Here is a 26,868-nt window from a genome sequence, read left to right as displayed (position 1 = left end):
ATGTGACATAAATACTTATTTTAAGTTTTTAACATCATTGATAATTATTAACAAATTCGATCAAAGTATGGTTGATATGTACCTTTATTTATCACTAAATTTCATTGTTTGGGGTGAGTACTGTAGCAGTAATAGCTCAAATTTGCATGTCAAAATGTAATTCTAAAGTGTTAAATGTTGTGCCCCCCTAATCAATTTTAAGATAACTTTCCCAGGGAGGATTTAAAAAAAAATGTAATAAGACTTAAAGCTCAAACTTGTTCAAAGTGTAAAATTATATTTATCTTTTTAAAGCTTGCTAAGTTTGTGATCATTCCAAGGGCAAATTTATTTAGATTTTTGACCTAACCATCTGAAGTTAGTCTAAACTCCAAACTTGTCAACACTCTTTTAAAGGTTAGGTGTAAGAATTTTTTTTGGCAAATAAAAGACACATCTGTTTTGGTTTAGAACTGACATAAAGTTTTCTAAAGAGCATCTTTAGCAAGTTTTGTTAGGTCAAATTCAGTCTGTTAACCCAAATGCTTCAAAACAGGTTTTCTTAAAGATATGTTTATTCCATTTTGCATCGAGAATTTAGGTTAAGTTCCAAGGACAAATTTATTTCGGTAATGAATTAACTTAAGTTCAAAACGAAAACAAAATTGAAAATATTACCTTTATAGAGTAAAATTCATTCCCGGTTATTCCAAAAATGCATTTGGAACCTTGATTTAGACCCAAGGACAAATGGAAACTCCAAACTTATCAAAATACAGTGTTTACAAAGTTTATGTTTATCTCTGCATTTTAAAAGTTTGCATTTAGAATTTGGGATCTAATTTCAAGGACAAATTTATTTGAGGGTAATGAGCTTGTTATAAACGTTTAATGCTAATTCGGGCGCTCTTGGGGTTTTTTAGGGGAATTTGTTGCTGGCACTTAATTAGTAGAGATCCTCACTTCGCTTCTTATTACTTGGGTGTGGTGAAAATCCCGTTCAAATCTGTTAGAAATATGATCGGATGATTTTACTAAGTGCAGGATTTTACATTAATTCCATTTGGTTTTTCGCGAAAGGTCATGTATCCAACCTATAACAGCTGCTTTATCAAAGGTGAGGGTTACATGTTTAGAAATGGCTGTGGATGTTTATTTGAATTTTGTGAGGTGAGTCTTCTGACATGGACCCTGTCTTTTACAGAGATAATGGATAAAAGAATAAAAGGTTCCGGAATGGTCTCCAAATGTAAAATAGCACAACCTTCAAGCAGTGGTAGTGAAAGAAATCTTGTCTATAGGTGAGGTGGAGATAATGAACTTTAGATGACCTTATCATGTTCTCTTCCAAGTTTTCATACACATGACTCTAACCTACCCCAGCCGACTGGTCGTGTCTGAACATAATCCCCAGAACTCCACATGAATATGACATTCGTCTCGTCTTGGTTTTTGGACGTGCAGTAGCTCCAGACAGAAGTCCTGCAAGATTGTTCCTTAATACCCACTTCCTGGCTCCCCTTTGTCTTGGCCAAGGATCATCTGGTCGGCAACACCTCGCAACAAGATGGTCCATGAATAATAACATGAATAATCTGTTTTTAATACACCCACATTCATGGAAAATGTTTGTCTAAATGTTTTTCTTGGACCAACTTAAAAAATCATTCAACTTATTCATCTTCTTGTACTATTTTCTGATTGATAGAATGAGAGTCCGTTTGGAAGCTTAGAATTTAAAACTGATCCTTTTTTTGAACCCCAGTCTTGACACTTAAAGCTTTTGGCAAGACATCATGCAGCCTCTCACAATCCTGGTGTGGCAAATGAGAACCTTGCAGGAAACATTCTTTGGAGTGTTGGTGGTGCCCCCTAGTGCAGCCTGGCTATGCACGGCCAAAGCCAGTGTAATGATATATGCACATTAGAAATGTAGTTATTGAAGAAACGTCAGGAAGCACAATTGCAGGGATTTCTTTCAAAAGAGCTGTTTCTGTACTCCCAGAACAATAAAATATTAGGATGGTTGATTTGTCCATATTATTTGACGAACACTGTTCTTGACTTCCTGCCTTATAAATTAGTTTTCTCTATTTGATGTGGGTCAAGGTAGCGGTTATAAAACTTGACTTTATCATCATTTGTAAAACATCTATCTGTCATTGACACAGTAGCTATTTTGAGGGTCGACGAGGGTTACATTGAGATTGACCACGGTCATCCTGTGCCATTTCGGTTGACAACACTGATTGCAGCCATTGCGGTCTGCCGAGGAACTCTGAAGATTTCCAGCTGCAAATGAGAGAATTGAATAACAGGATATTGGCGTATTCCTACAGTTTGCGAGCGGTCTCTTGTGGTGTCGATGGGGAGCAGAGAGAAGGAGGCGTAATGTTGGGCAGATGGTTGGCTCGCTCGGTTAGAATTGGACCAATGGCGATGGAAGGTTCAAAAGTCGATGACACATATAGATCAGAGAAGGTGGGAGGCTTTGGCTGGACAAAGAACAGGGACTCTTTTACTATTTGGCCTATATTTCTTAACATGTTCAGAGCACTAAGTCTTATTATATTTTCTTGCACAGTACTTGACAAAAATGAATAGACCCTTTCAAGAATTTTTCACACGTTTAGCAGTATTCGTGAAAAAAACAACAACATTTGTTTCTAAATGAGCTAGCAATGATACATTTACTCAGAGTGTATACATTAAGCAAATAGTGCAGTCACACTTTTTGGGTGCCACACAGAGCACTTTCCTAATTAATAACTGCTTCATAGTGACTTTGTGTGGTCTCTGGATGTTCTGTCATTGCAAGCTAGCATACATTAACTGCAACTTTCTATTATAATTTCTAGGACTAACAGAGTTTTAAAAAACAACATATTTTGTATATTTCATTATATATCTCTCTTTAATATGTTGAATAAATCACGTCATCCGATTGGTCGAAATTGGAATTTCGGGGTCATAGCAGGATGTAACGTTCCCTTGAGCCTCTAAACAAAGCTTTGCCTCTCATAGCAGTCAATATATTTACACTATATCATTGATGTTTATACAAGAACTCATTGATTATTTACCAGAACTAAGGGATTCTTTTAATATAGGACTTGCTGATCATTACTGTTTCACTAATTTTAATCCAACATGTATTTATATGTAGCATCTACCGGTAATATAAAAGCATGTGTACTTGTTGACATGTTTATTATTATATATACCAGTACTTTGAATCTGATCTTAAAAGGTCGCTGTATAGGTTACAATCGTCAGTGAATGGGGGTGCCAATTTGGGGATGATCATATTACCAAGGACCAGGTGCGATTCAAGACTGTCAGAATAGATCATTACATCCATGTACCGTCGGTCGGCCGGGTGGGATCCAAATTGAAAGCCTGATTAAAAGAAATTTGTCATACGGGTAGTTGCCGACTTCCTGTTTAATTTGTGCGATATTGACTTGTGTAACTCAGTGATTAGATCGCTGCAGGAAGCACACTTGCTGTGTACTGTTGTGTGCTTGTGTTTACCATACATGCAGTTATATGTTGAGGCACCGGACTCAAACACAGGTTGAAATGTTGATACCTTTGGGCTTAGGATCCATGATATTGACAGTGACATTGCCAATGACATTAACAATGATGTGTACACTGACATTGAAAAATGGAAATATATATTGAAGTTGGTATCGTGAAGGTTGGCTCTATGTGACATTGAGCATGTATCTGACACTCCTATTTTTCTATGGCCACAGGTTCCTTTTTACTTGTTCTCCCTTACTTCCTCACGCTCCCCTCCCTCCCCCCCCCCCAAAAATAAAAAAAAAAAAAATGTCGTAGGAAAATTTATTTGTACCTTTCAACTCTTTGTACCTTGTACCGTTGTTGTACCTTGCCACATCCTTCTCATACGAATGATGTTATCTTCTGTTTCCAAGGTTGAGTTCTTGTTTTGTCCAAACAAAATCCTCTCTCACCCCTTTCCCCCGGTTTGCCGTACATTTTGATCTGCCAAGTTGCCCATCTGAACTCGCCTTTCTCCCCTTACAAACCCATACGGCTCCCTTGTGTGTTTTTATCAGGTAATACTCTCCCTATTTGGAAAATTGTCATGAATTTACTCACCCCCAAATATAGCTGGAAACGAGGGCTTCAAAATAGCACACTGCGGTCCCAAAGGCCAGTACAGGGGGATGACTATACAGCCGGCTATTTTAAGAACTAAAGCTCACTGTTTGTGTGATACACCAAGTGGTGCGGCCTGTTACGGCAGTTAAGACCTGCAAAAGTGGCTGTCTGCATGGAAATCCTGAGGGATACCCACTTTATAGAGTGGATACTTGGATACATGCTAATTTTGTTTATTTGAATTTAAGGGGAAAGAAATTGTGATTTGATCATCCTGGCCAAAACAGAAGTGATTGTAGATACCTAAATTGGTAGTTGTCGGTTCTGCTGTATATTAGAAAAGACCTGGCCACTTTTAAGGGAAGGGAAGCAGAGATGAAGATAACATTAGAGGGACATAAATAGCTAAAATAGCCATTTTGCTAAAACTTGCTGTTTAGTTATTGTAACAGAGGCAAATACAGCCTCTTCCCCTGTACTTTCAACCTTTTCTCTCAACTATATCTGTGATGTGGGTGAAAAAATCCCATCCATGAATTAATGTTGGACTGTGTGTTTCGACAGGGTGCAGCTGATTTTTTTCTTCCTAAAACACAAATAGCGAAACAATTATTAAAGTGCTCTCACCCTTTTTCATTCGCGATGGCAACTCCTGTCAAAGATTATCTTTTTAACTACATGGTTGCAATAGGAATAGCCTTTTACAAAAAAATCTTTCGTAAAATCAATTTTGAAGCCATTTAATGCCCAATTCATCAATAAACAAAGAATAAGAATTCTAAATTTTAATCTTGAGTAAAATTTCACTTATTGTGCAGATTGTGGCACACAATGACCAAGTATAAAGAGGCATAGGGTGAATGTGGTTTAAAATATTCTGGTGAAGTTAATAGAGTTTTAGAGCTATATATATATATCACTTGTTGTTTATGTCCAAATCAAGGAGACTTGCCTCTTATCACCACCCTTTATAGCATCCGTTGATTGCCATTGTTCCCTGTCAGCCAAATTAACACATCTGAGCAGAAGGCCACATTAGCAAGAAGCTAGAGCCCTTCCCATAACACGGTGACTAAAAGGACACTAATTACCGCTTGTTTCAGAATTAATTGGTATGCCTTGCTAACCCTGTCTCTGAATCATCATCACCTTGTCCTGCTATACATGGAACATTCTATAAAAGTTATCATGCAACGTCTAGATCAATTTGTCCTTGGACCACGTGAAACCAGGGCCATGGTAGTTGTTGCCTTTGGACCAATCTGATCTGAAATTTTTGGAAGCCTAGAACTATTAGCAGATATAAGGTACTAATCAGTTGGAGTTCTTTAATTAATGCGATTTACAGTTTCTCTACATGCTAATTTTTTTCTTTTTGATGATTTTAGTGGATGGCAGTTGTTGCATCAGGTATTCTTGAGCAAGGGTATTGTGACTCTCTGTTCTAGTGTACTTCTTTGTCTATCTACCATGGCTGTAGGTAACCCAGACATCATGATGAGTAATGGTGATTCTTTCCTTCAAATTGTAGAACATAATCTAAACTTAGTTTTTTTTAATTTGTAATTGTGGCTGTTGTGTCACCCAGGGTAGGACATAGAATTCATGGTTTGGCCTAAAGCCAGAAGTGCATGGGGAGCAGATGAATCCTGCAAGTCCTGGAGGCTTTTGGTGAAACCTGGATGATGTTGATACCCATCCTGGGGATGTTTCACAAAGATCCTAAGTCGAAGTTGGATTTAAATATTATGGAGAGCCATGTGTAGCCTTAAAATAAAATATATTCAAAAGCAACAATTAAAGTATTTTAGACTTTTCATAAATTCCACATCAAGAGCATGAAATCTCCATGACAATAGAAAATATGAATGATTTGAATTAACATTTTATGCCTTTTAAAATAACTTTTACAAAATATTTTCAAAGATGCTAACGGCTTCCCATAATTGTTAAGTCCAACTTAGAGATAATTTCAACTTAGGATCTTTGTGAAACCGCCCCCTGGAAGCGTTTGGTGAAACCTAGATGCTGTTGATAGTACCCATCCTGAACTTGGCAAGTGTAACAAGGGTCAACATTACAACAGTTGCTCAAATCAACAATTCCATTTGGCAGAGGTCTCATAGTCTTATAGTTTTTCACAACATAAGATTAGGAGCGAAGCATTTGATCCAGTCCTTGATTAGTTAGAGTGAGTCCTTCAGAAAGTACGGGGGCTCGATCGTCTAAGTGGGCCCAGTGACTAACCATTCTTTCGTAAACAACCAAACTGATAGGCAAAAGATGTAGTATTTCATGGACAAATTTCAGCAGGGTATCTTGGTTCTTAAAAGTGGTACATTGAAAGTTCCTTGTGCTGTTGCTTAATATCCCAAACGCAATGTTGGTGGGTTGGCAGCTTATATTACACCATTTGTTTTGAATCTTGATGCAAACATAGGAAGGATGAAGAATCCATAAGGAAACATGACAAACAAAGGAGCTTCATCAAGGCTACCTGTTATAGAAATTATTCTCTTATGAGTCTAATTTTCTACAAAAAAAAACATGCAATATCACTGGGGTCTACATCTTATGAAATTACTTAAATTGTAATTTTTTCACTTTCCCGTATCAGATTTTTTCAGATGGTTGAGGTGAGATTGATTTTTACTGAGATAATTTTCACAAAGAGTAACGACAGTGGGTTTTAAACATTGTACTTGTCAAAGAATCATAAAGTTACAGTTGTACAATCCTCTTCCCACATACACAATCTTTGGTGATCGGTAGATTTATAGGTTAATATTACCACATCCCAAACTCTCTTTGGAATACATTACCAGCCAGGAGACAAAATGAGTCTTACGTATGTGATGAATAAATAGTATATATTGATGTATGGATATTTTGATATCAGATTATTATAAATACTTAATGAGACATCTTTCCAGACATGGGTGACGTTGTAATTTCCATGGGAGATTTACCTCACGATTAATTGAGTGTGAAAAATACAGGCCATGGATGCCACTGTTCAAGTAAGTGATCTTCTGAGGATGCCGAGAGGATATTACCTCTGACAAGGCACACAATGTCTTCCTTGGTTTGATGGGATTAGGATTGTCAAGGTCTGGATGACCTCCCTTAACCCTGGCCAACGCCCTCACCTTGCAGGCAGGCGGCCGGGTGCTACCGTGCTTGGAGCGATTAGTGCGATGACTGGTACTTGATCAGGGACACATCATTGATGAGGGGATTACGGGGAACAGGAAAAAACAAGTTGTATTCTACCACCATGGGGTTCACTCAGGGTTCACACTCCACGCCAGAAACAATGGCACTTTGTACTTGGACTTTGAATGATTTATCATGCACAGGGATTGATTTCTTGTTTTATGAAGTGGTCATTACGATAAAATTTTATGAAGTAATTGGGCCATTTAGGAAGATTTAATGACTTTGGTATTACTCCTTATCGTCTATTTTAACGCCAGAAGGATGTTAACTCATATAAATTTGTACAGAATTAATGCTCCTCTGGTTCTTTACAGAATATAATGTTACCATGAGAGTTAGTTTATCATACACCCCACCCCCACCCCTTCAACACCTTGAACCTCTTTAATCTTTAGAAGTCACATTTTCAAGTATTTATTTCGTTGTGGTACAGGAGGCTCATTTATCTATACATTTTATTTTATTACTATAGATATCATTGTTACTTTTATGTCTACTTTCTCCACCAAGCCATGGATCTAGTTCGTAACTTCTGTAATTTTTTTGTTAAATACTTAAGACCGTTTTATCTTGGAGTTTTCTTGGTCTAGACACCCAAGTTGGGGAAGGAGCTTGGGGTTTTTGTGACAGGAAAAGAGAGATTAACACATTGTCTGCCAAGCCCTGGTGTGTCACAACTGGGCTAAGAAATAATACCAAATTATTTTAGTAGGGCATCCCACCTAACCCCATAGAGTTTGTAATCCATTTTAAGAGGAACAGACGGTGACAAAGATAGCAACATTAGATAATCTGGTTTTCTTGTGTGTCTCAAGAACTTACTCGCAATTCAAATGTCCGGAGGTCTAAAGGAGTCTTGAAATGTTATTTCCTTAACTGTTTTTTTTAAAACTCTGCTGTTTTGCTGATTATTAAGATGAGTCTCTATCATATTGGGGGTGACTTACCCTGTATGTTGGTCAAAAATGAATAAATAAAATAAAGAAGGAAATAAATGTGCTGAATAACACTTACTCTTTAAAAAACATCACCCACATCATGAGACAAGGTTTTCATGTCAATCCCACCTTTAGGTTGCTCTGTTCCTCGTCTTTGCCTCTCTCTTCTTTTCTCTCCTCCTCTTAAATACATATGTTCCTTTCTTTCCCCTCTCTGTATTTTCTCTTTTTCTATTGCCCTGTCACTAGCTCTCCCCCCCCCCCTCTCTCTCTCTGTCTTTTCCCTGTCTCTCTCAGTTTGTAAATGACTCTTTCTGTTTCTTTTATCCCTAGATCCCTTTATCTTTTTTAATATCTTAATTTATTGTCATACAAAATATCCTTTTTGACTATGAATCACACCCAGAGTTTCAATAACTGTCATAATAAACTTTAAAACTTCTGTTACCCAAAACACTTAAAAAACAGTATATCATAGAGGGTCAGGAAGGAAAGTAACGATAATCAGACAGCTTCCCTGTTAATATAAGACAGTTCCTTAATTTTCAGGGGGTCAGTTATCAAATTTCGCTTTTCATCGTATTTTCAGACGTGATCTTTTGATTCAAATTGGCATCACAGGATATGCTAATAAACTTTCTCCCTCCCCTTCCCTCCATCCACATTTCTTATTTCCTTTTATGAACCTCTTTTGCAAATTTATGTTTTGATTTTGTCACGAAATTTGTAAACAAAGTGTCCTTGATGGGCCGCTTAACTGTTAGAAGAAGAATGAATGGGGACAGGATGTATGGAACTGCCGTTGATAGAGAGCTCCATGGACCATGGCTTCCTTCTGTATTCCCATGTCTCTTTATCCTGCCTTTCATTTTCAATTAATTTTGTTTGTTCATTAATGAGAAGTGAAAGTTGTGTCGACTGGGACTTTTGCCACCTTGATAGCGAATTTTATGATATATAGATCCCCTCTTATCCGACAATCAATCAAGTTTTGTGTCCTCTCTCAAACACCCATTTTGGATATATCTGTTGGTATGTTTCTTTCTAAGTGTAGATATTATGTAGTAATTAACACAGGATGGTAGAATTAAAATGTTCCTTAATTAGAATTGATTAGTCGTTAATACTTTTCTTGTTCACATTATCTGTATAATGTAGTCATCAATATGGCAATTTACCTCGAACCAAGAGATATCAACTCCACTCTGTTTGCTAATAATTAGTATTCACAACCACTCTGTAGCAATTTTTTCATACATATACCCCAAAAGTTATCAATTTTCAACCAAAATTTGGTTGTATCAAAGCGAACAATCTGGTACAATGTACCCTTTGTGATCTGTCCATTGATGAAGCAATTTCTGGATTTATCCAGCATTCAGATGTCTTTTATTTTGTTATAATGTAATGAAAACATGTCTATGTGCCTTGATACAGAGTTCCTTTTTTTATAATAATTCATAGTTTCTTTATCTCTTTGTTTAAATTCCAGATGAACATCCTTGGGGAAAGCAGATTCTTATTTTCAGAAGAACAGAACAACAAGAGATTAGCCAGAACCCTGTTCTTGCCCCTTGAATATCATTCCTTAGTATTTATATGTATATTCATTTTGTTTCCACTGATATTTGTCTTTTTTTCATGATTCCATAGGAAAACAACCCACCATGCCTGGTGTCTTTTGTTACAGGAGCAGTGAGATCAAACCAGGAAGAGCCCATTGTTTTTGTCAGAAATAGGAAGTGCTTTCTATTTCACCAATTGTGGAAAAACCAATTTGTAATCTGTAAATACCCTATATTGGTATTATAGCCCAGTCCAAATTTATGGTGATATTTCTGAATGATTTTGTGTTCATTAAGTGCATGCTCCAGCTCTTTGATGTTTTCTTTCCAGATGCTCCTTGCTTTTGATAAAGTTCCTTCTGACTTATCTTCAAACACAGATTTTAAGAAACCGGAATGAGGCATCATGTTATCTCTCTCTCATATGTCCAGTCCCATTTGTTCATTCCTACTGAACATCAATTTTCTTTTGGGATTGAATTTGTTTCAATGAGAAGCAGATGATTATAATATGTCCATTATTCTGTATTTCTGCAGGTGAATACCAAACTGGAGAACCCAACCAGATTCCATCTCCAGCAGAATCAGAGACGGCAGGTGGAACAGTACCTGTCCAACCAGAACAACCCCAACCCAAACAACATGCGAGGTATGGTGTCATCCTCCCAGTCACCGAACAACAGGAGAATCAGTGGTTCACACTCAAGTGTTCCCAACAGCCCTATGTCAACATCACAAGAGGTGAGTACCTCAAGGTTACTTGCTAGGTCCATGCCTATTTCCCCCACTGCAGGATGCCCAGTCCTTACAGTACCATATCAGTATCCCAAGAAAACAGCACCGAAAGATAAATATAAGTAATTATTCTGAACCCTTATTAACTTGGGAGTTGCTTGATAAGGTTCAGAACTTATTGTTGGTCCCGCTCTTGTGTAACTTAAAACCCGATGTAAACATTACAAAAGATGAGTACAGTATTAAAGTCAGGATTTTTTATGATTGTTACAAGAAAAAACATATTGAAGGAATTTCAACATCAAGGAGCTATGGCTAGGCCATGGTAGGGTTTCAGATATTATCTTGTACGGAAATGGGGGACCCTTAGTCAAAACAAATTAAACATGTGTTTTTAAGAACAAGTGTGTTGAGGTAAAAGTTAACCAAATCGTGATTGACCAAGGAACAGAAGCTTGAGTGGCCTTAACCTGGAGACATTGTAAGTCAGGATTCATGCCAGACAGAGAGGGGGCAAGGGGGTTTAAGATGATGGGTCAGTGCGACCTGTTTCCGGCCAGCCATCACAAACAGACCTGACCCGTGTCTGTTGGAATGGGTCCCAGGACAGTAGATGGCCATAGGTCAGTTGCTACCGATGGTTCAGTCTCATTAGGAGAGTTGCTCCAGGACTTTGTTATGAAGATGAGGATGCAAGTCTCTTCCTCTACGTACAAGAAACTGGTCTGGCCTCACAATCAACATTTTATTGTCTCTCGATGATTAATTTTTGTTAGATCTCTTTTTGAGTAATCTGTTTGTCCTCTGCCTCTGTTAACAATAAATCTTTCAGAGAAAGAAGCTGTAATGGGATTTCCTGTTTCTTAATGCTTGTGAGACATTTCCTGCTCTCTGCAATATAGTTGAATCAAAACACGTGTACATGTACATTGCACCTTTCGATTGTTCACTACTTTCTTCTTGTATTAAAATTGCTTCTTTAATAAACTCCTCGCTTGATTTCTATATATCTTTTCCCTTTTCTGCTATTGGCTTAAGAGATTTTCTACCTTTAAGGTTACTGTCTTGAATGTTTTAGGAGCTGTTTCTATAAAGTGCTGGAATGGATAGACAAAATATGATACATATTGCCAGGGAACTTTGGACTCTCCCTTGAAGTAAATTCCTATCTCTCATATTAATCAGCGTAATGCGTAGTCAAATATGCTCAAGATAGGCCTTATCATTGACCTCTACATGAAGCTAGGTTAAAACACTTTTCCAATAGCATAAGTATGTACACTCAGGGGGGCATTTGTTGAAACAGTTGTCCTTGCCTAGTTCAGGGTCTGCATTGAACCTTGTTTGCTGCGGGTTAATTTTGCTAATTTATCTTTAAAGTTTGTCATCATGGATTAAAGTGCTTGGTATGGGTTGTGAAGTTCCCTGCTGTTGATCATCAATGTGTATCACTCTTTGGATAGGTTTAATATATTACTTGGAAAAAAAGAGAATCATGGTATAATTTTGAAGGTAAAGTGTAGATTTCAACTTTAATCCCCCCCCCCCCCCCCCCCCCCCCCCCCCCGGCCCCAAAAAGGGAACAAAATAAAACTGACATGTTAAAATATTCTGGGATTATTAAAGGGGAAAAATTGAACTACAATTCTACAATACAAATTTTGGATCAAATCATAGAAATTTGTGAGTCCCATTTATAACAAACTTGAAACTTTACCACAGTTTGGCTGCACCCACCTCAAAAACTTGTAAATGCCAATCTGAAGAAAGAAGCAAATTAAGAAAAACAAATACAATTGTTTAGTCTTTATTCTGTCCTTGATCTAATTTCTGGTGTTTAGTTACGGAGCAAAGTCCCTTGCTTCATGAATTGATATTGCATACCTCTTTTTGGCTAGCTGAGTTGATCTTTGGATTGAGGGTTGTGCCGGAATGCCATTGGCAGTGTTATTTAATTAGAATGGCTACTTTCTGCTCATAACACTCGGTAATATGTACAAAAGGAAGTTGTGGAATAAAAAAATTATCTGAGCTGTAGTTGGATATGAAAGGAGAAAAAGTAAGTGAATTTTATTATGTAATCACTTCTCTTTGTGCATCTTTTTACAAACCTTATAGAGTATGTGTTGCATTATCGGTTAACTTCATATTTTCATACTCCTTTGTGTTTTAGTATACTTGTATAAGAAATTGAATAATCTCATTTATGGTCTCTCGTGTTTCAAGAGCATGGTTATATAATTGTCCTGCTCATCTTACAGAATTATTTGTTAACCTTAGCCAAATGTAAAAATGAGAAAAATCAGATATTTTCCAGGTGCCAGGTGGTCTTGGTCTATTGCCACCACCCTTTAATACTACAACCTGCTAGTGTAAGGGCCATATGTGCATAACAGTAATTCACATTTTGATTAATTCTTTGAATGCCCCAAAAAATAATCTCCCGGTGTCACATTGTATATACCAAAGGATTCAATATTATTTAACCATATCCAGTGCAAGATTAATCTATTCCTGTGTTGAGGGTTGTCATTGAGCTAATCAAGACTGAAAATGGGTAATTTTGCAACCCGTTGTGTCTACACAAAGCAATATGTCTATCAATTGGTGCCTGTTGTTTTGTGTAAAATTGCACATGTGGCAAATGAGCACCCATGCAAAGAGATGAAGAAAGCAATCAAAGTGTTATATGATTTTGCTTATTTTATATTACTAGAATCTATGTTGAAATTTTTAAAAGATACATTCAATGTGTGCTTTCGGGGGTGGTATTCATGAAATTATTATTTCAGAATTCAATATAAAGAAGAAAAAAATGAACAGTGGTTACTATCATAAAACAAAAGGTCCAAAATGGATGAAGCTGCTATTATTATTAATAGTATACCCCAAATTTGTAATTTTAATAAACTCATTCCTTTACACAATGATGGCATGTTTATGGTATACTGCAAGCGTAGCTATGACCTGTAATCGGATGTTCTAGTTGGTCAATCAGGCGAGCCACTATCCAGGGGGTAGGCTACCAACCATACAGTATCAGTGGCAGTATTGGACAGTATTGCCTCTGAGGGGTAAGAAGAGGGAGAGATATGATGATTTTGGAGAATCAGATTTTAATGTTATTGTTTGTTTTGTGTAAAGTGTTCTTTTTGGGATTGATAGGACCATGGATGATTTGGAATTAAGTAAGGATTTAAAATTATTCAGCTAGCCTTCGATTATCATTGGGTGTGAATTGTGAAGCTATTGTGTCAGCAGTGTATAGCTTCCTGGGTGAGCTGCCAAAGGGATTACCCAACCAAGCACCAAGTCTATGCTATTTTCCTACTTCCTTTGTTCCGTACATGGGGTATTCCCAGTAATTTGTGGAGAGAGTTGTAGATGGTATATCTGAAAGATGTTTTTATAATAATCAGCCACTACCACTACCACCACTACTACTTCCACCACTACTACAACCACCAGTACCCCCTACACAACCAGTACCACCACCACCAGCACTAACATTACAACTACCAGAAAAAATACCACTACCGCCACCACAAGCCCTACTATTTCAACTACTTTAACTACCACTACTACTGCTCCCCCCTTACTACCTCCACCACAACAACTCCACCACTATTACCACTACCACCCCTCCAACCTCCACCACTTCCACCACCAACACCATTTCCGACTACTGCTCTTCCTCTCTACTTCCTTCCTTCCCTTGCATTATCCTGTCGACGCCCCCTTTTTCTATCTCGTCTCTACTGAGGCATGAAAAGGGTCGCAGCGAAAAGGCCTGCACAATCGCTGATTGAATCGCCAGGCCAGCCAGCCACCAGCCTAGCCTACCAGGGTTTACAAGGAAATCTTGAAATATCATTCCCCTCAAATCTCCACCCCCTTACCAGATAGATTATTAGCCAAGAACACATGTAGATCACTCTCCAGTGACCGACTGATGCGATAGCATATGGCACCTGATTATTATAGTATAGGGTATTATGTGAAGGATAGTGACTGCCAGAAGATGCCTATGAGTATAATATTTCAAAGCTCTTCAACATATCAGGTAAAAGAGGTAAAATGTGAGAGAGAAATTTATGAGCACCGTCACGCGTTCTACATACTACCAAGGAGGGATAACTCCTTTACTCTACTGTGCTAATGATGATGCATTTGCGTTGATGTGTACACCTATTACTTTTGTAATTATGTGGAATTTTTCATTGTAAAATCACATGTAACACTTACATGTACATATACTTGTTGTGATCTGCAAATACATTAGAGTTGATGTCTGCGATGAGTTTTTGCATTAATGATGTGCATCATTTCTTATCATTGTTCAGGTGGATGACATCTTGGATGAAGTCATCAATTTGGAGTCAGCCCTAGGAGACGATTCTCTGACACAATACTTCCAAGACCCCAACAAACTCTCAATGCCTAACACGGTAAGTCCCCTATTTGAATGTAGAGAATCCTACATTTATGTTGGATTGTTTTGTAATTGTGCCTGTATGTGCATGGTTTTTAACATTGTAACTCTGTTTAATCATACATCTATTTGATATTTAGAAAATTATGATGTATTGATATAGCTGTTCTGTTAAAAAAAGGGAAATTCAACCATGAATAATAAATCCAAATAAGCAAGGTAACCTTATGATGAACACAAATATAAAGAAATCCTCTTTTAAACACACCCAACTTTTATCATTTTAAATTGGTCCATTTTATAGAATAGGTTTACATGTATGCCAAGATGTGTTTTTCTGGCTCTTCCTCCCTCCCTCCCTTCCCCTCTCTTTCCTTCTTCCTCTCTCTCCCTCCCTCTGTCCCCCACCCCCCTCTCTCTCTCTCTCTCTCTCCTTCCCTCTCCCTCCCTCCCTCCCTCCCTCCTTCCCTCTCCCTTTCTATCCGTTCCCCCTTCCCTCCTCTCTCCCTTCCTCTCTCTCTCTCTCTCTCTCTCTCTCTCTCTCTCTCTCTTATATTACCATGAAACCAAAACTTGTATAAAACGACATGAATAGTTTAGCCTCACATCCACTTAATATAACACACACTATATTAGTTGCAATCAAGAGTTGTCATAGCCATTGGTGTTGACATCATTATAATATTAAGTGTTATTTTATCTCTAACAGTATTTACAGAGCGAGCAAGCTATCAGTTTTCATATACTTGTAAAGCTTAATTACATTGGGTTTCCAGTTTGCACAAGTACAACAGCTGTCAGATACTTGGTGTGTGTGTGTATTTGTGTGTATGTGAGGGGGAGGGGAAATTGGAATACCTTATGTAATCGGAAGGCGTTTTAATGCAATTCAAGCAATTCATCTTTTATGCCGCATAAAATGCTGATAACTGTATGAATGTCTTAGGATACTATTAAAATGCACAACCGGAAATCAGTTAAAAAAGTAATAGAAAGCAACATTTCATTCATAGGTATTGCAATAAGATTGTGGAATTCCTTTTAAATCCTTTAAATCTATCCTATAGTTATGATGGTATCTCTGATTTAGGGTTATATGTTTCTTGGATGAACAGAATACATAATATTCTGATTGAAAATGGACAATGATTTTCCTTCACTAAACTTGCAACTTCCAGAGATGTTTCATTCTCACCTGCTGAGCCAAATTGATGCACAGTCAACTGTTATTTTCAAAATATTGAATCATACCTCTCATTCCTACCCCAACCCCGTCCCCGTCCCATTAGTTGCCTCTTGACCTGTGCTAGTCACACCCTTGTACATAATCCTTTAAGTAGAGGGCACACCTGTGAAAATGCAAACAAAAATGGTACATGCATCACAGACACATCCCATACCATGTAATCATATCCACAGGAAGCCGAATAGATAAGCTGGTACATGCATCTATGTTTAGTATTTCAGATTGCATTAGCCATTATACAAGGCAAATTATTATAGTAACCAAAGTTGCCAGTAGATTCTAAATAGAGTGCATGACTGTAAGTATATGGAATAAGAAATTAGTTATGACGCGATGTAGAGATTGTAAGTGTTTGCCTTTGTTAAAAGATCTATATGATCCACTTTGAAGTATGATGGCTAGATGTTCATATCATGTGACTGAGTATTGTGTAAGCTTCCTGGTTTCTTGCTTCAAGATCTCACATTCTATTGTTATTTGGAGCATGGGAGGATATAGTTACATCGAAAGAGAAAGTCAATTGACTCATCAAGACATCAAATATTGATAGCCTAATAATAATACAATGCTTCTTCCCTGCATCTCATTGATGCCGTCGGTTGATTGCATGAATAGAAGTCTAATGCTCTAGATTCACACTCATGGTTTCCTTCTCGATCTTCGCAGATGCCCGTAACGCAGAACTTTCTGGACTCCCCTTTCACGAACAACAAGATGGCGCCTTACATGACCAACCAGCAGTCGTCATCTTGCCCCCCTGAACTGAACCAGGTCAAAACAGAACCGTTGGCTTACCCGAAGAACATGTCCGAGCCCATGCCAAAGAGAGACAGAAGAAGGATAATCACAATATGAGTAAGTAACTATTGACTAATATAGTTTGGATCTTCTTTGAAATTTATGTTTAAGCCTGTCTGCACTTGTTTGGCCAGGAGGGATTAGACCTCCCAGGGTGGTCACTGACAGGTGGTTATCTCCTCAAAGCAGCTCTCAATTAACATGAGAAAGAGGGGATCATGGGGGACCAACGTGTACTGTTTAGGCAATGTTTGCTATAGGGCAATTCCACGGTAATGGAAGGACACTCAGACAAGATTTTTGAACTTCAGGTTCATACTAAAAGAAATGTTTTATTAGTATGTATTAAACTATGGGGAACAAAATGTGTTTCAGTCAAGTGGAAAGCTTCATCAACTTCACAAAGTTTGGATAAACACTAATTAACTGGAAAAACCATGTCCATTTTTATGTCCTTCCGTTACCGAGATAATTAATATGCACATTCTTAAACTACTTAACTATAATGACAATTTTTTTTGGGAGAATTAAAGGCACTTATATAGGTATTATATCTGTACTGTTTCACATCTTATACTAATAAAACAGTTCTTTTAGTATGAACCTGAAGTTCAAAAATCTTGTCTGAGTGTCCTTCCGTTACCGTGGAATTGCCCTATATAGAGGGTGCATGTAGCTACAAGTAGTGCAGTCCCACTTTAAAGACAAATTGTTTTATCTACAGTTGTCTCTCTCAACTGGGGTGTAATATGTTGCCACATGGTAGGATGTAGTCCTTTCAATATACTATACATTGATATTAACCGTATGAGTCAAATGTTAGGGCAGTTGTTTCTAGTGAACTTTTAGAAGGCCATAGAAATATATACGCTCATACAGGAACAGTATTTTTCCCACCTAAAATCAGCCAAAAGCTCAACAATTAGTCTTTACAAAATATGTCATCCACCTGTTTGTGTCTATCCCTGTAGGAGAAACATTTTTTAACCTAAAAAAAATGTGCTGTACCACCACATCATGCTACATATGAGTAATCTATATGTTATATCGCCGCCTTAATTGAAAGGTAAAAAAGTGTTGAAAGGCAAATTCAAACATTTATTTAACCCCTTGATATTGGCTGGTGTATTTAAACCAAAGATGAACTCTGTTTGATGTAGATGTTCCATTCTTATACCCTCTCGTAATACACATTCACGTTGGTCCAGCACAAATTTTCATGTTACTGTCACCTCTTCCTTATACAGTTGAGCGAAGGAGAAGATTCAACATCAATGATCGCATCAAGGAACTTGGCACCCTCATCCCCAAACATCTGGACCCGTGAGTTTGACCGATATTTCTATTTTTTAAAGAAAAATATTTCGAAATCAAGAAATATCATGCCTGTGTAAAACAAAATGAAACAGTGGGGCCTTTTGCATGCAACTTTTGGGCATGGATGTTATGTATGTTCCCTTAGTTACAAAGCTCTCTCTGTTATCCTGGTTAAAGGCATACCAATCAATCTGACTTCGATTATCAATTAAACTTAGACATTTTGGCAATATTTGGACCAATCATTGCATTTTGGATTTTGTCTTTCTTAAAAATCATGCATCTGCAATTCATCATTTTTTTCAAGGAGATTGAGGTTAAATCAATTAAATAAGTTTTGAATTCTGCTAAATAAAAATGGTTTTATTCTGAATTGTTATAATCCAATTGCCTTTAATAGGGTACTAGGTGTTTCAATGATGAAGTTAGTGTCATGTTTTGAGATTAGGGTTAAGGTTAAGATTAGTGCTGGATCTACTAGGGTTGAGAAGTTTGAAATTCAGGTAGTGTATTAAATTGACCCGGTTAGCAATTGTCCTGGGAGCACTGTGCAGTATAGAGCAGATGGTTTCTGTATTAAGCCTTGGGATTCAGCAGTCCATGAGTTAACTTTACCTAACCATTTCTTTGCAGTGACCAGAGACAGAACAAGGGGACCATCCTCAAGTCATCGGTAGACTACATCCGTAAGATGCAGAAGGACCAGTCCAAGCATAAGCAAATTGAAGGCAGACAGAAACAGTTGGAGACCATTAATAGGAGGATGATGCTTAGGATACAGGTAGGCAGGCATAAAGGGTAACCATGGTGATTGAAGAGTCCAAGGGGTCCTCTGACCATTCGTCGCGTTAATCTTCAGTTTGCAGTGCCAATGCTGTATCCGAAGTCTGTAGCATTCAACTTGCACTGAAGTGATACGTTTATGATGGTCAAAAATCTTTGTTAATTTTACTTATTCAAAAGAGTGGTTATCCTTTTTTTTTTTTTTAATCCCTTGTTTATACCTTGTTTACACACTTGGATGAAGATAGTGATGGACAAAGAGATTCATTTTACTTGTAATTAATAGAAAGGTTTGGAGGATGGGGCCTCTTGTTTTTCCAACAAGTGACATTATTAGTAGGAACTTGGAGAATGTACAAGTGAGTAGAGCTTGCAAAACATTGCAAATTTATGGGAGAAGAAGAATATTAGACTGCCATAAATGGAATGGATGTACATTCAAATTGTGAAATTAGCTTTAATTGCTTATAATGGGTTAATGATTTGAATTTGAATGAGTGAATATTTAAACCAATTCTATCTTATTGTTTCAGGAGCTTGAGATGCAATGTAAGCGTTTCAATGTCACCTCAGATGCTCTGAGTCATGATACAAGCACAGAGGCTATCACATCAGAGTTCATGCGTCTTCAAGGATCTGACATTGACTTCCAAGTGAAGGTGGAACCAGGAACATGTCCACCACTCTCTCAGCAGCAACAGCATCAGTTGCAGCAACATCAGCAACAACAACAGCAGCATCATCAGCAACAGCAACAGCAGCACCAACTCCAGACCGATAACCAGGTCTTCATGCAGCATCAGCACAGCCCGGGCAGTACCTATGCCAACGGACTCTCGGCTGAGGCCACCAACTACATGGGCGAGGCTGGCACGCCCAACATGGACGACATCCAGAGCGATGCGGACTCTCCGTCGGGTGATCCGCTCCTCTCTCAGTCTCCCATGGCCACCTCCCTGCACAGCAGCCGACGATCGAGCCTGACAAGCCTCGATGACTTGCCCGATGGTCTCCAGCAGCACCACCATCATCACAACACAGACTTCCTATCGTAACCTTGTGACCATTATGTGTACCACAGACACCGTGTGTAAAAGGACGTGAAGGTATCCACTCCAAACCAACACCAAACTTAAGGAGTGGGACTGATTACTCCCGCTGGTCGGTGAGATGTATAAAGAAGTGTGCGGCGGTGGTTTGCCACCGCTGTGAATCTACCACTGAGCTAATAAAACAGGATGGATAGCTTACCATGGGGAGCCATTGTAACCTTAACGTAAATGATAGGTGTAACTGGTTTACATCTCTCAGTTGTATTGATACAGTCGACTTTAATAGATCATTGACATATTGCAGGTGAGGGGGTACGATGTAAGTTTAATTGGATACAGAACTAGATTATAATATGAAATTATTAGAGCTCCTAATTTCCATTCCGAAGAAATATTCTAAGTTTCAAAAAAGTTATTGAAACAAAAAGATTGCAAAAAAATATTCACATTAAATAGAAAAAAGTTATCAAAATGGCGCTGGTAGCTATTGTAACTCCATGCCCCAAGTGCATGGGGAAAGATAGAAGGAGTAAATGAGAAATGATGAATTAATGTACTAGCAACCATGGAATGTAACAAATTATACCACCTTGTGGGGAATTTGTGTATATTCTGGTAGAAACAAATCAAATAAAACCATGACGTAGACTGTTCAATTGATGATACAATGCTTTCCCGTATGTGAGCTTTCCATCCTGAATTCCATCTTGAAAAATGGAGATGAAATTGCATTGAAATAATGTGAAACTATAAGAAAATGATAGTAAAAATGTTTGAATTATAAATCTATATTAAGGCTTATCCAATTTTTTTATTCTGCATATGTTATAGAGTGTTATATTAAGTAAAGATTTCGTGAATGCTAGAAGCATGTACTTGTTTTGTTTGTTTGAGGTGACTCTCCTGTTTTTGTTTTGGTCTCTCTTTATCCTCAGTTAATTCTGACTAGGATATAATATGCCATAGTCTGTCAGCGTAAACCAATTTGAATTAATCATGGATTATTTATAGTAAGCATGAAAGAAATTTATGCATTGAAATTCTGAGTTTAAACTAGAGAGGTTGCCAATGCATGCTGTAAACAGTTTTTATGTGCAGTATTGAAAGTAATGTATTGTTATATACTACCTAATACTGCTTGTTTAGTTGTCCCATAGATCCATTATTAAGCAAGGTTTATACATGTAAGCAAAATATCATGTTATATCTTCTAGTTTTGTGTTGGTACCATGTTTGATTTGTTCTTTGTTATTGAGGGTAGATAGAACGTAGAGTATGATTTGTAAGTTTTGTTCAACAAAACTTATTCTGAACACAAACTTGCCATTCAATCTTGGTCAGAAAAGATTGAACTCTGAGAGTTTCACACTGTAAAGCAGATTGTTATGCAATGTGTGTGGAGTGTAAACTTTTAGACCACATCTGATATTTTTTTCAGATAGATTTTAGTGGAAGATATTAAAGCATGTACAGATTATTACAGAGCTACTATTTTTACACCTTATTATGACGATATTGGCATTTATCTTTTGCAGAGAGAGAGATTAATATCAAAGATATGTGTACATACAAGATAGTGATGAGTATATACACTCTCTTTTAATATGCATGTAAGCCAAATGATAACAATTTTAAATTAGACTTAGCAATAATGTTCTGGTTTTAGACTCATGTAGCTGGATAGCTATAAGTTCAATCAACTTTTTGAAATACTATTAACAAATCCAATTTACACAAGTACATTGTAAAGTTTAAATAACCGATGCTCATTATTTTTATCATTTTCCATAATTGTTTTCCATGTATATCTGCATCTTCTATATATATTCTTGTTTTAAAGGATTTTTTTTGTAGAACGAGTGCAAAATTGTCTTATGATTTTCGTTTTGCTGGATCCCTTTGTTGTGGCTAAACTTTTAAAGTCATGCAAGAGGGACACTGATTGCACTCTTGAGTGGGATTTTTATTTTAAAGTGTTGATAGGAAAGGCCAATGGTGGAATTTGAAGTGTGCTTGGCACATCGTCACAAGGTTGATGGAAGTCTGTTCCTCACTCCCAATCTGCTGTTGCTATGGTAACAAATAAAACAGGACTCTTTGTAAATAGATAACCTTTTTTTTTTTTTGTTCCTTTTCTTTTTTTGGAATGAGAAACATGCTGAGAGACATAAGTTGTTGCTGTATTTGAGAAGTTTTTTTATTTATGCTATCTTTATGTTTCAAAAAGCAGGATACGTCTTAAAGACACAAACATCTGTTAATTTTCCATTCCTTATTGATGATTTCAAGATGGCTTATTATCTGTCATTGTCTGATTAAGCACTGTGACACATGCAGTGTGGGCACATTATGGGTAATGCATTTTAGAGCCCGTAGTCTAAGCTATAGCAATTAGAACAAAAGGCAAAACAAAACTGAAACCAGTGCTTAGTACAAGAACTCTAAAGTTCTTGGCACATTCTCAAGTTTTGAAAGATAACTGCCAACGTTGTAGCTTCCCCTCCACCCCCCCCCCCCCCCACTCCACCCACATCTTTGGTACTTGTGTAGTGCTCACAAAGATTCATCTTTAAAGTTATTACTAATTAGTCAAAATTTCCGGTGCTCACAGGAAGGACATAGAGACATTGCTTGTATGTCTTATGGTTATGCTAAAACAAAATGTTGATATTCAATATCTACAAAATGCATTGACTTTAGTCGTCTGTCCCTACTTTTTCTGAACAAGACATCTCTTTCCCTATCTCTTCAAAACAGAGATTTAATGATCAGTTAACTTTTGACAAGTTGTGATTTATTAAAAACTGTTTACCTTACTTTATCAAGCTGCTTTGCCTTTAATTTGCCATCATAACACAGTACATTAATGCAGTGCATGAGCAATTTTGAAGAAACATGAGTTATTGTGCATGCAGTGATGAAATGATGGTGTAGGATTGATTCTATATGAAATGCATGATTTAATATGAAGGGATAACTGTATGATAGCTGTGTGCTGTGCACCGTGCTTTATGTGAAACTGTCCATGAAATATATGGTGTCTTAAATGAAAATCAAGGTTTAAATATTTGTGATTTCTGGTGAAAAATTAATGTTTCCTGTGAATCAATTCTAAGGTAAAGTAATGCCCCTATTTCAAAAGATATAAACAACTGAAGAATTAACTATAAAGAAGAAAAAGTAAGCAATGCAGTTTTACAGGGGATCAAAAGAGTATAATGAATGGTTTATGTGAGAAACTCTGGGTTATTTCACATGTCATAAAAAGGTAGTTCAGTGAAATGAGTGGCACGAACAGACATGTTCGGAACACAAAATGCAATATTAATGAACATCAACTTTTATCACACGGCAGTAGAACGATATCATTAGGATATGGAGCTGGTAAAATGCATATACCATCTCGATGAGGCTTAATATGAGCTAAATTTTCAAACAGCTATGTCAAAAAAGAAATTTTGATTAACAAGCATCACTGACAATTTTGCGTTCCGGACGCATCTCTTCATACCACTGCATTTTGCTAAGTTAACTAGATTAAAATCTTGGAAATTAATTCAGGAACGTCTTGTGATATTTGAACCTTTGAAATTTATCGTACAGATTGACAATGTTTGTGTCTTCAATCTCGCGTGTCGTATTTTCTCAGAAACATAACTGTACAGATTCTACATGGAATGAAATCATTAAAACTGACCACCTGTATGAAAGCCAATGATAATCTTGTTTCTTTACTTCTTTCTGCATTATTTCTAACTAAAAATATATATATTTATTTGTAGTTGTCATGCGTTAGAGAAGAAAGATCAAGAGATAAGGTTAACAAACAATGAACTAAGCATAATGATGATGATGATGATGAAGAAATAAAGTGGATTAGGAACCAGGGTTAGGCAGAAGAGCCAATAGTAGTAGTAGAAGTAGTAGTAGTAGAAGAATTTGTTGTAAAAGTAGTAGTAGAAGTAGTTGGAGAAGTAGTAGAAATAGTAGTAAAAGTATTAGTAGCAGTAGTAGTAGTATTATAGGTTTTCCCGCCCAACTTCGTAAACTTAGCATCCGAATTAATGTTACGTTCATTCAAGTTCGTGCGAAATTGAATGACTATGTAGATCAACATTCAAAAAGCTAATTGCGTCATTCAATTTGATTTAGTAGCATGCGATTTTATATTCTTGCCACGGAGACGTGCAAAACGAGCATTCAATTTAGAAAAGCGTGCAAAGAGCATTCGAATTCGCGCCGGACAGACGGTGGTATGTCTTCATGCATTCAGTTTCGTGATTAGGCATTCATATGTGATATTTGTGCATTGCTTTTCATTTGATGTTAATTTGTCACTTAATATACTTCTGTTTGAAAAGTTTTATGCAAAGTTTACTTGGAGGAATAACATGCGTATTCGTTCTGTCATTGCACAGGTACTGTCCCCAGAGAAGGTGCACAATTTGTGAATTCTCTTCTAAGCACAAGCTATATATAAATAGATCTTGTAGGTAGAGTTCAGGTTTAATAGACATGGAAATGATGAAAACAAAATACAATGATGAATAAAGAAAAGTTAAATGAAAAGAAAGAAAGATCACCTACTATCAAGATTGATCAAAACAAACCATTAAAAAGCAGTTCAAAATATGAAGATATGAATAAAGAGATGTTTCAACAAAAATAAAGAATGTCGAAAAAAGAGAAACATTAAATGCAATATAAATATATCAGACAAATAAGAAGATTGTATAATGTGAAATCATGTCAGAAAAGATCATAGAGAAAAAGAATAAATAAATGAACATGAAATACTGAATATCCGAATGAACATCCAGCCTCATACTTTGATTATGAGGTCTAGTTCTAATTTGAATGACCCGATTGCGAAAGAGGTTGCCCATAGATGAATATGAAACCGCAATTCGCCAAAGAATTCACCTCCCACTCAACATTGGCGAAATTGAATGACCCTTACGCATTTCCAAATTGACTGAACCAAGCTTTAATTTGAATGTGCATGTTTAGAAAATTCGGTGACTCGAAACGAAATTGAATGCAACAAGTTTAAAAATGAAACAGGGGCGCAACGAGTGGAGAAAATTTGCTCGAACATGAATGCACGTTAATTAAATTGACTGCTGCTTTTACGAATTTGGCCGGGAAAACCTATAGTAGTAGTAGAAGAAATAGTGGTAGTAGTAGTAGTAGTAGTAGTAGTAGTACTAGTAGTAGTAGTAGTAAAAGTAGAAGTAGTTGGAGAAGTAGTAGTAGTAAAGTAGTAGAAGTAGCAGCAGCAGCAGTAGTAGTAGTAGAAGTACTAAAAGAAGTAGAAGTAGTAGTAGTAGAAGTGGTAATAGAAGTAGTAGCGGAAGTAGTACCAGTAGTAGTAGTAGTAGTATAGTATAGTAGTAGTAGTAGTAGTAGTAGTAGTAGTAGTAATAGTAGTAGTAGTAGTAGTAGTAGTAGTAGTAGTAGTATAGTAGTAGTAGTAGTAGTATTAGTATTAGTAGTAGTAGTAGTAGTAGTAGTAGTAGTAGTAGAAGCAGAAGTAGTAGAATTAGAAGTAGAAGCAGTAGTAGAAATAGTAGTAGAAGTAGAATTAGTAGTATTAGTAGTAGTAGTAGTTAGTAGTAGTTGTAGTAGTAGTAGAAGCAGAAGTAGAAGTAGTAGTAGTAGTAGAAGCAGTAGTAGTAGTAGTAGTAGTAGTAGTAGTAGTAGTAGTAGTAGTAATGGTAGTATTAGTAGACTAGAAGTAGGCTAGTAGTAGTAGTAGTAGTAGTAGTAGTAGGATTAGAAGTAGTGGTAGCAGTAGGAGAAGTAGTAATAGTAGAAGCAGTTGTAGAAATAGTAGTATTAGTAGGAAGAGAAGAAGAAAAGGAGAAGAGGAAGAAAAAGAAGAAATTTTGAACAAAGAAAGAAGTGCACAAAGATGAGAGGTGGATGAGCAAGTATTTCAAGATGAGTGACGGAGAAACAGGAAAAAGGAGAGATAATGAAGAAAGGAAGGGATTAGTAGACGGAAGGATTAACGGAGGGATAAGATGAAAAGGAGGAAAACAAGAAGTGGATCAGAAGTTATGAAATGTGGTGATAAGAGGAGGGGCTAGTAAAACATGGAAGGCATTGGAAGGACGAGGCTTTGCTGGCTTTAATCATTGACAATATGCTTTGAATAATTGGGCCTGCTTATAATTATATATGTGGTAAAATTGGGCTGTAAATGAAGCTAATGTACTTCCATTTACTTCCGTATTGAGTAGAAATCGCAAAAGAGAATTATTTTCTTTGAATTTTTATATAACTTCAAATGGGCTTTCATCAATTCAAATAACTTGTCTTGCAATTCATTATTTTGAAAGTTTCAATTGCATGATAATTATGTGCTATATTTCTACATACTCAGGAGTGTTGTTATGTGTAATTAACAGGATAAATTTGAAAAGAAAAAAATAGTCAGCTAGATAAAATCAAATATTTTCAGGAAATATTATCGCAGATAATCTGCTGCCACTCCATCTGATAAGTAACCGAACCTGAATTTCTCGGAAGATCATGGTCACAAACAGGTGTTGGATATTTGATTTATAAGAGAAATGAGGGGGGAAACAGTGCCCGAGTGCTATAGCTGCTCTGCAATCTTACATTGACTATAATTTAATGGAAATCCGCTTTAAATTGGGGATAT

The 26,868-nt window shown here is 36.9% G+C and overlaps 1 protein-coding gene across 1 annotated transcript in view; it reads left to right on the top strand.

Moving 5' to 3' along the window:
* LOC577766 (microphthalmia-associated transcription factor) overlaps nt 1-21,886 on the top strand; it is a 58,097-nt gene extending 36,211 nt beyond the window's left edge. Inside the window, 7 exon segments of the mRNA XM_777978.5 lie at nt 10,373-10,576; nt 14,914-15,018; nt 16,915-17,041; nt 17,044-17,103; nt 18,294-18,369; nt 18,997-19,144; nt 19,680-21,886. Of these exon segments, the coding sequence (XP_783071.4) occupies nt 10,373-10,576; nt 14,914-15,018; nt 16,915-17,041; nt 17,044-17,103; nt 18,294-18,369; nt 18,997-19,144; nt 19,680-20,201 (1,242 nt within the window). The 3' untranslated portion in view covers nt 20,202-21,886.
* Nucleotides 21,887-26,868: the final 4,982 nt, after the last annotated feature.

The sequence above is a fragment of the Strongylocentrotus purpuratus genome, unplaced genomic scaffold (genome assembly GCF_000002235.5).
Source record: "Strongylocentrotus purpuratus isolate Spur 01 unplaced genomic scaffold, Spur_5.0 spur5_scaffold_6, whole genome shotgun sequence".
In the NCBI taxonomy this organism is placed as follows: Eukaryota; Metazoa; Echinodermata; class Echinoidea; order Camarodonta; family Strongylocentrotidae; genus Strongylocentrotus; species Strongylocentrotus purpuratus.
The sequence above is the reverse complement of the archived record's forward strand: the minus strand, read 5'-3'. Positions and strand labels throughout refer to the sequence as shown.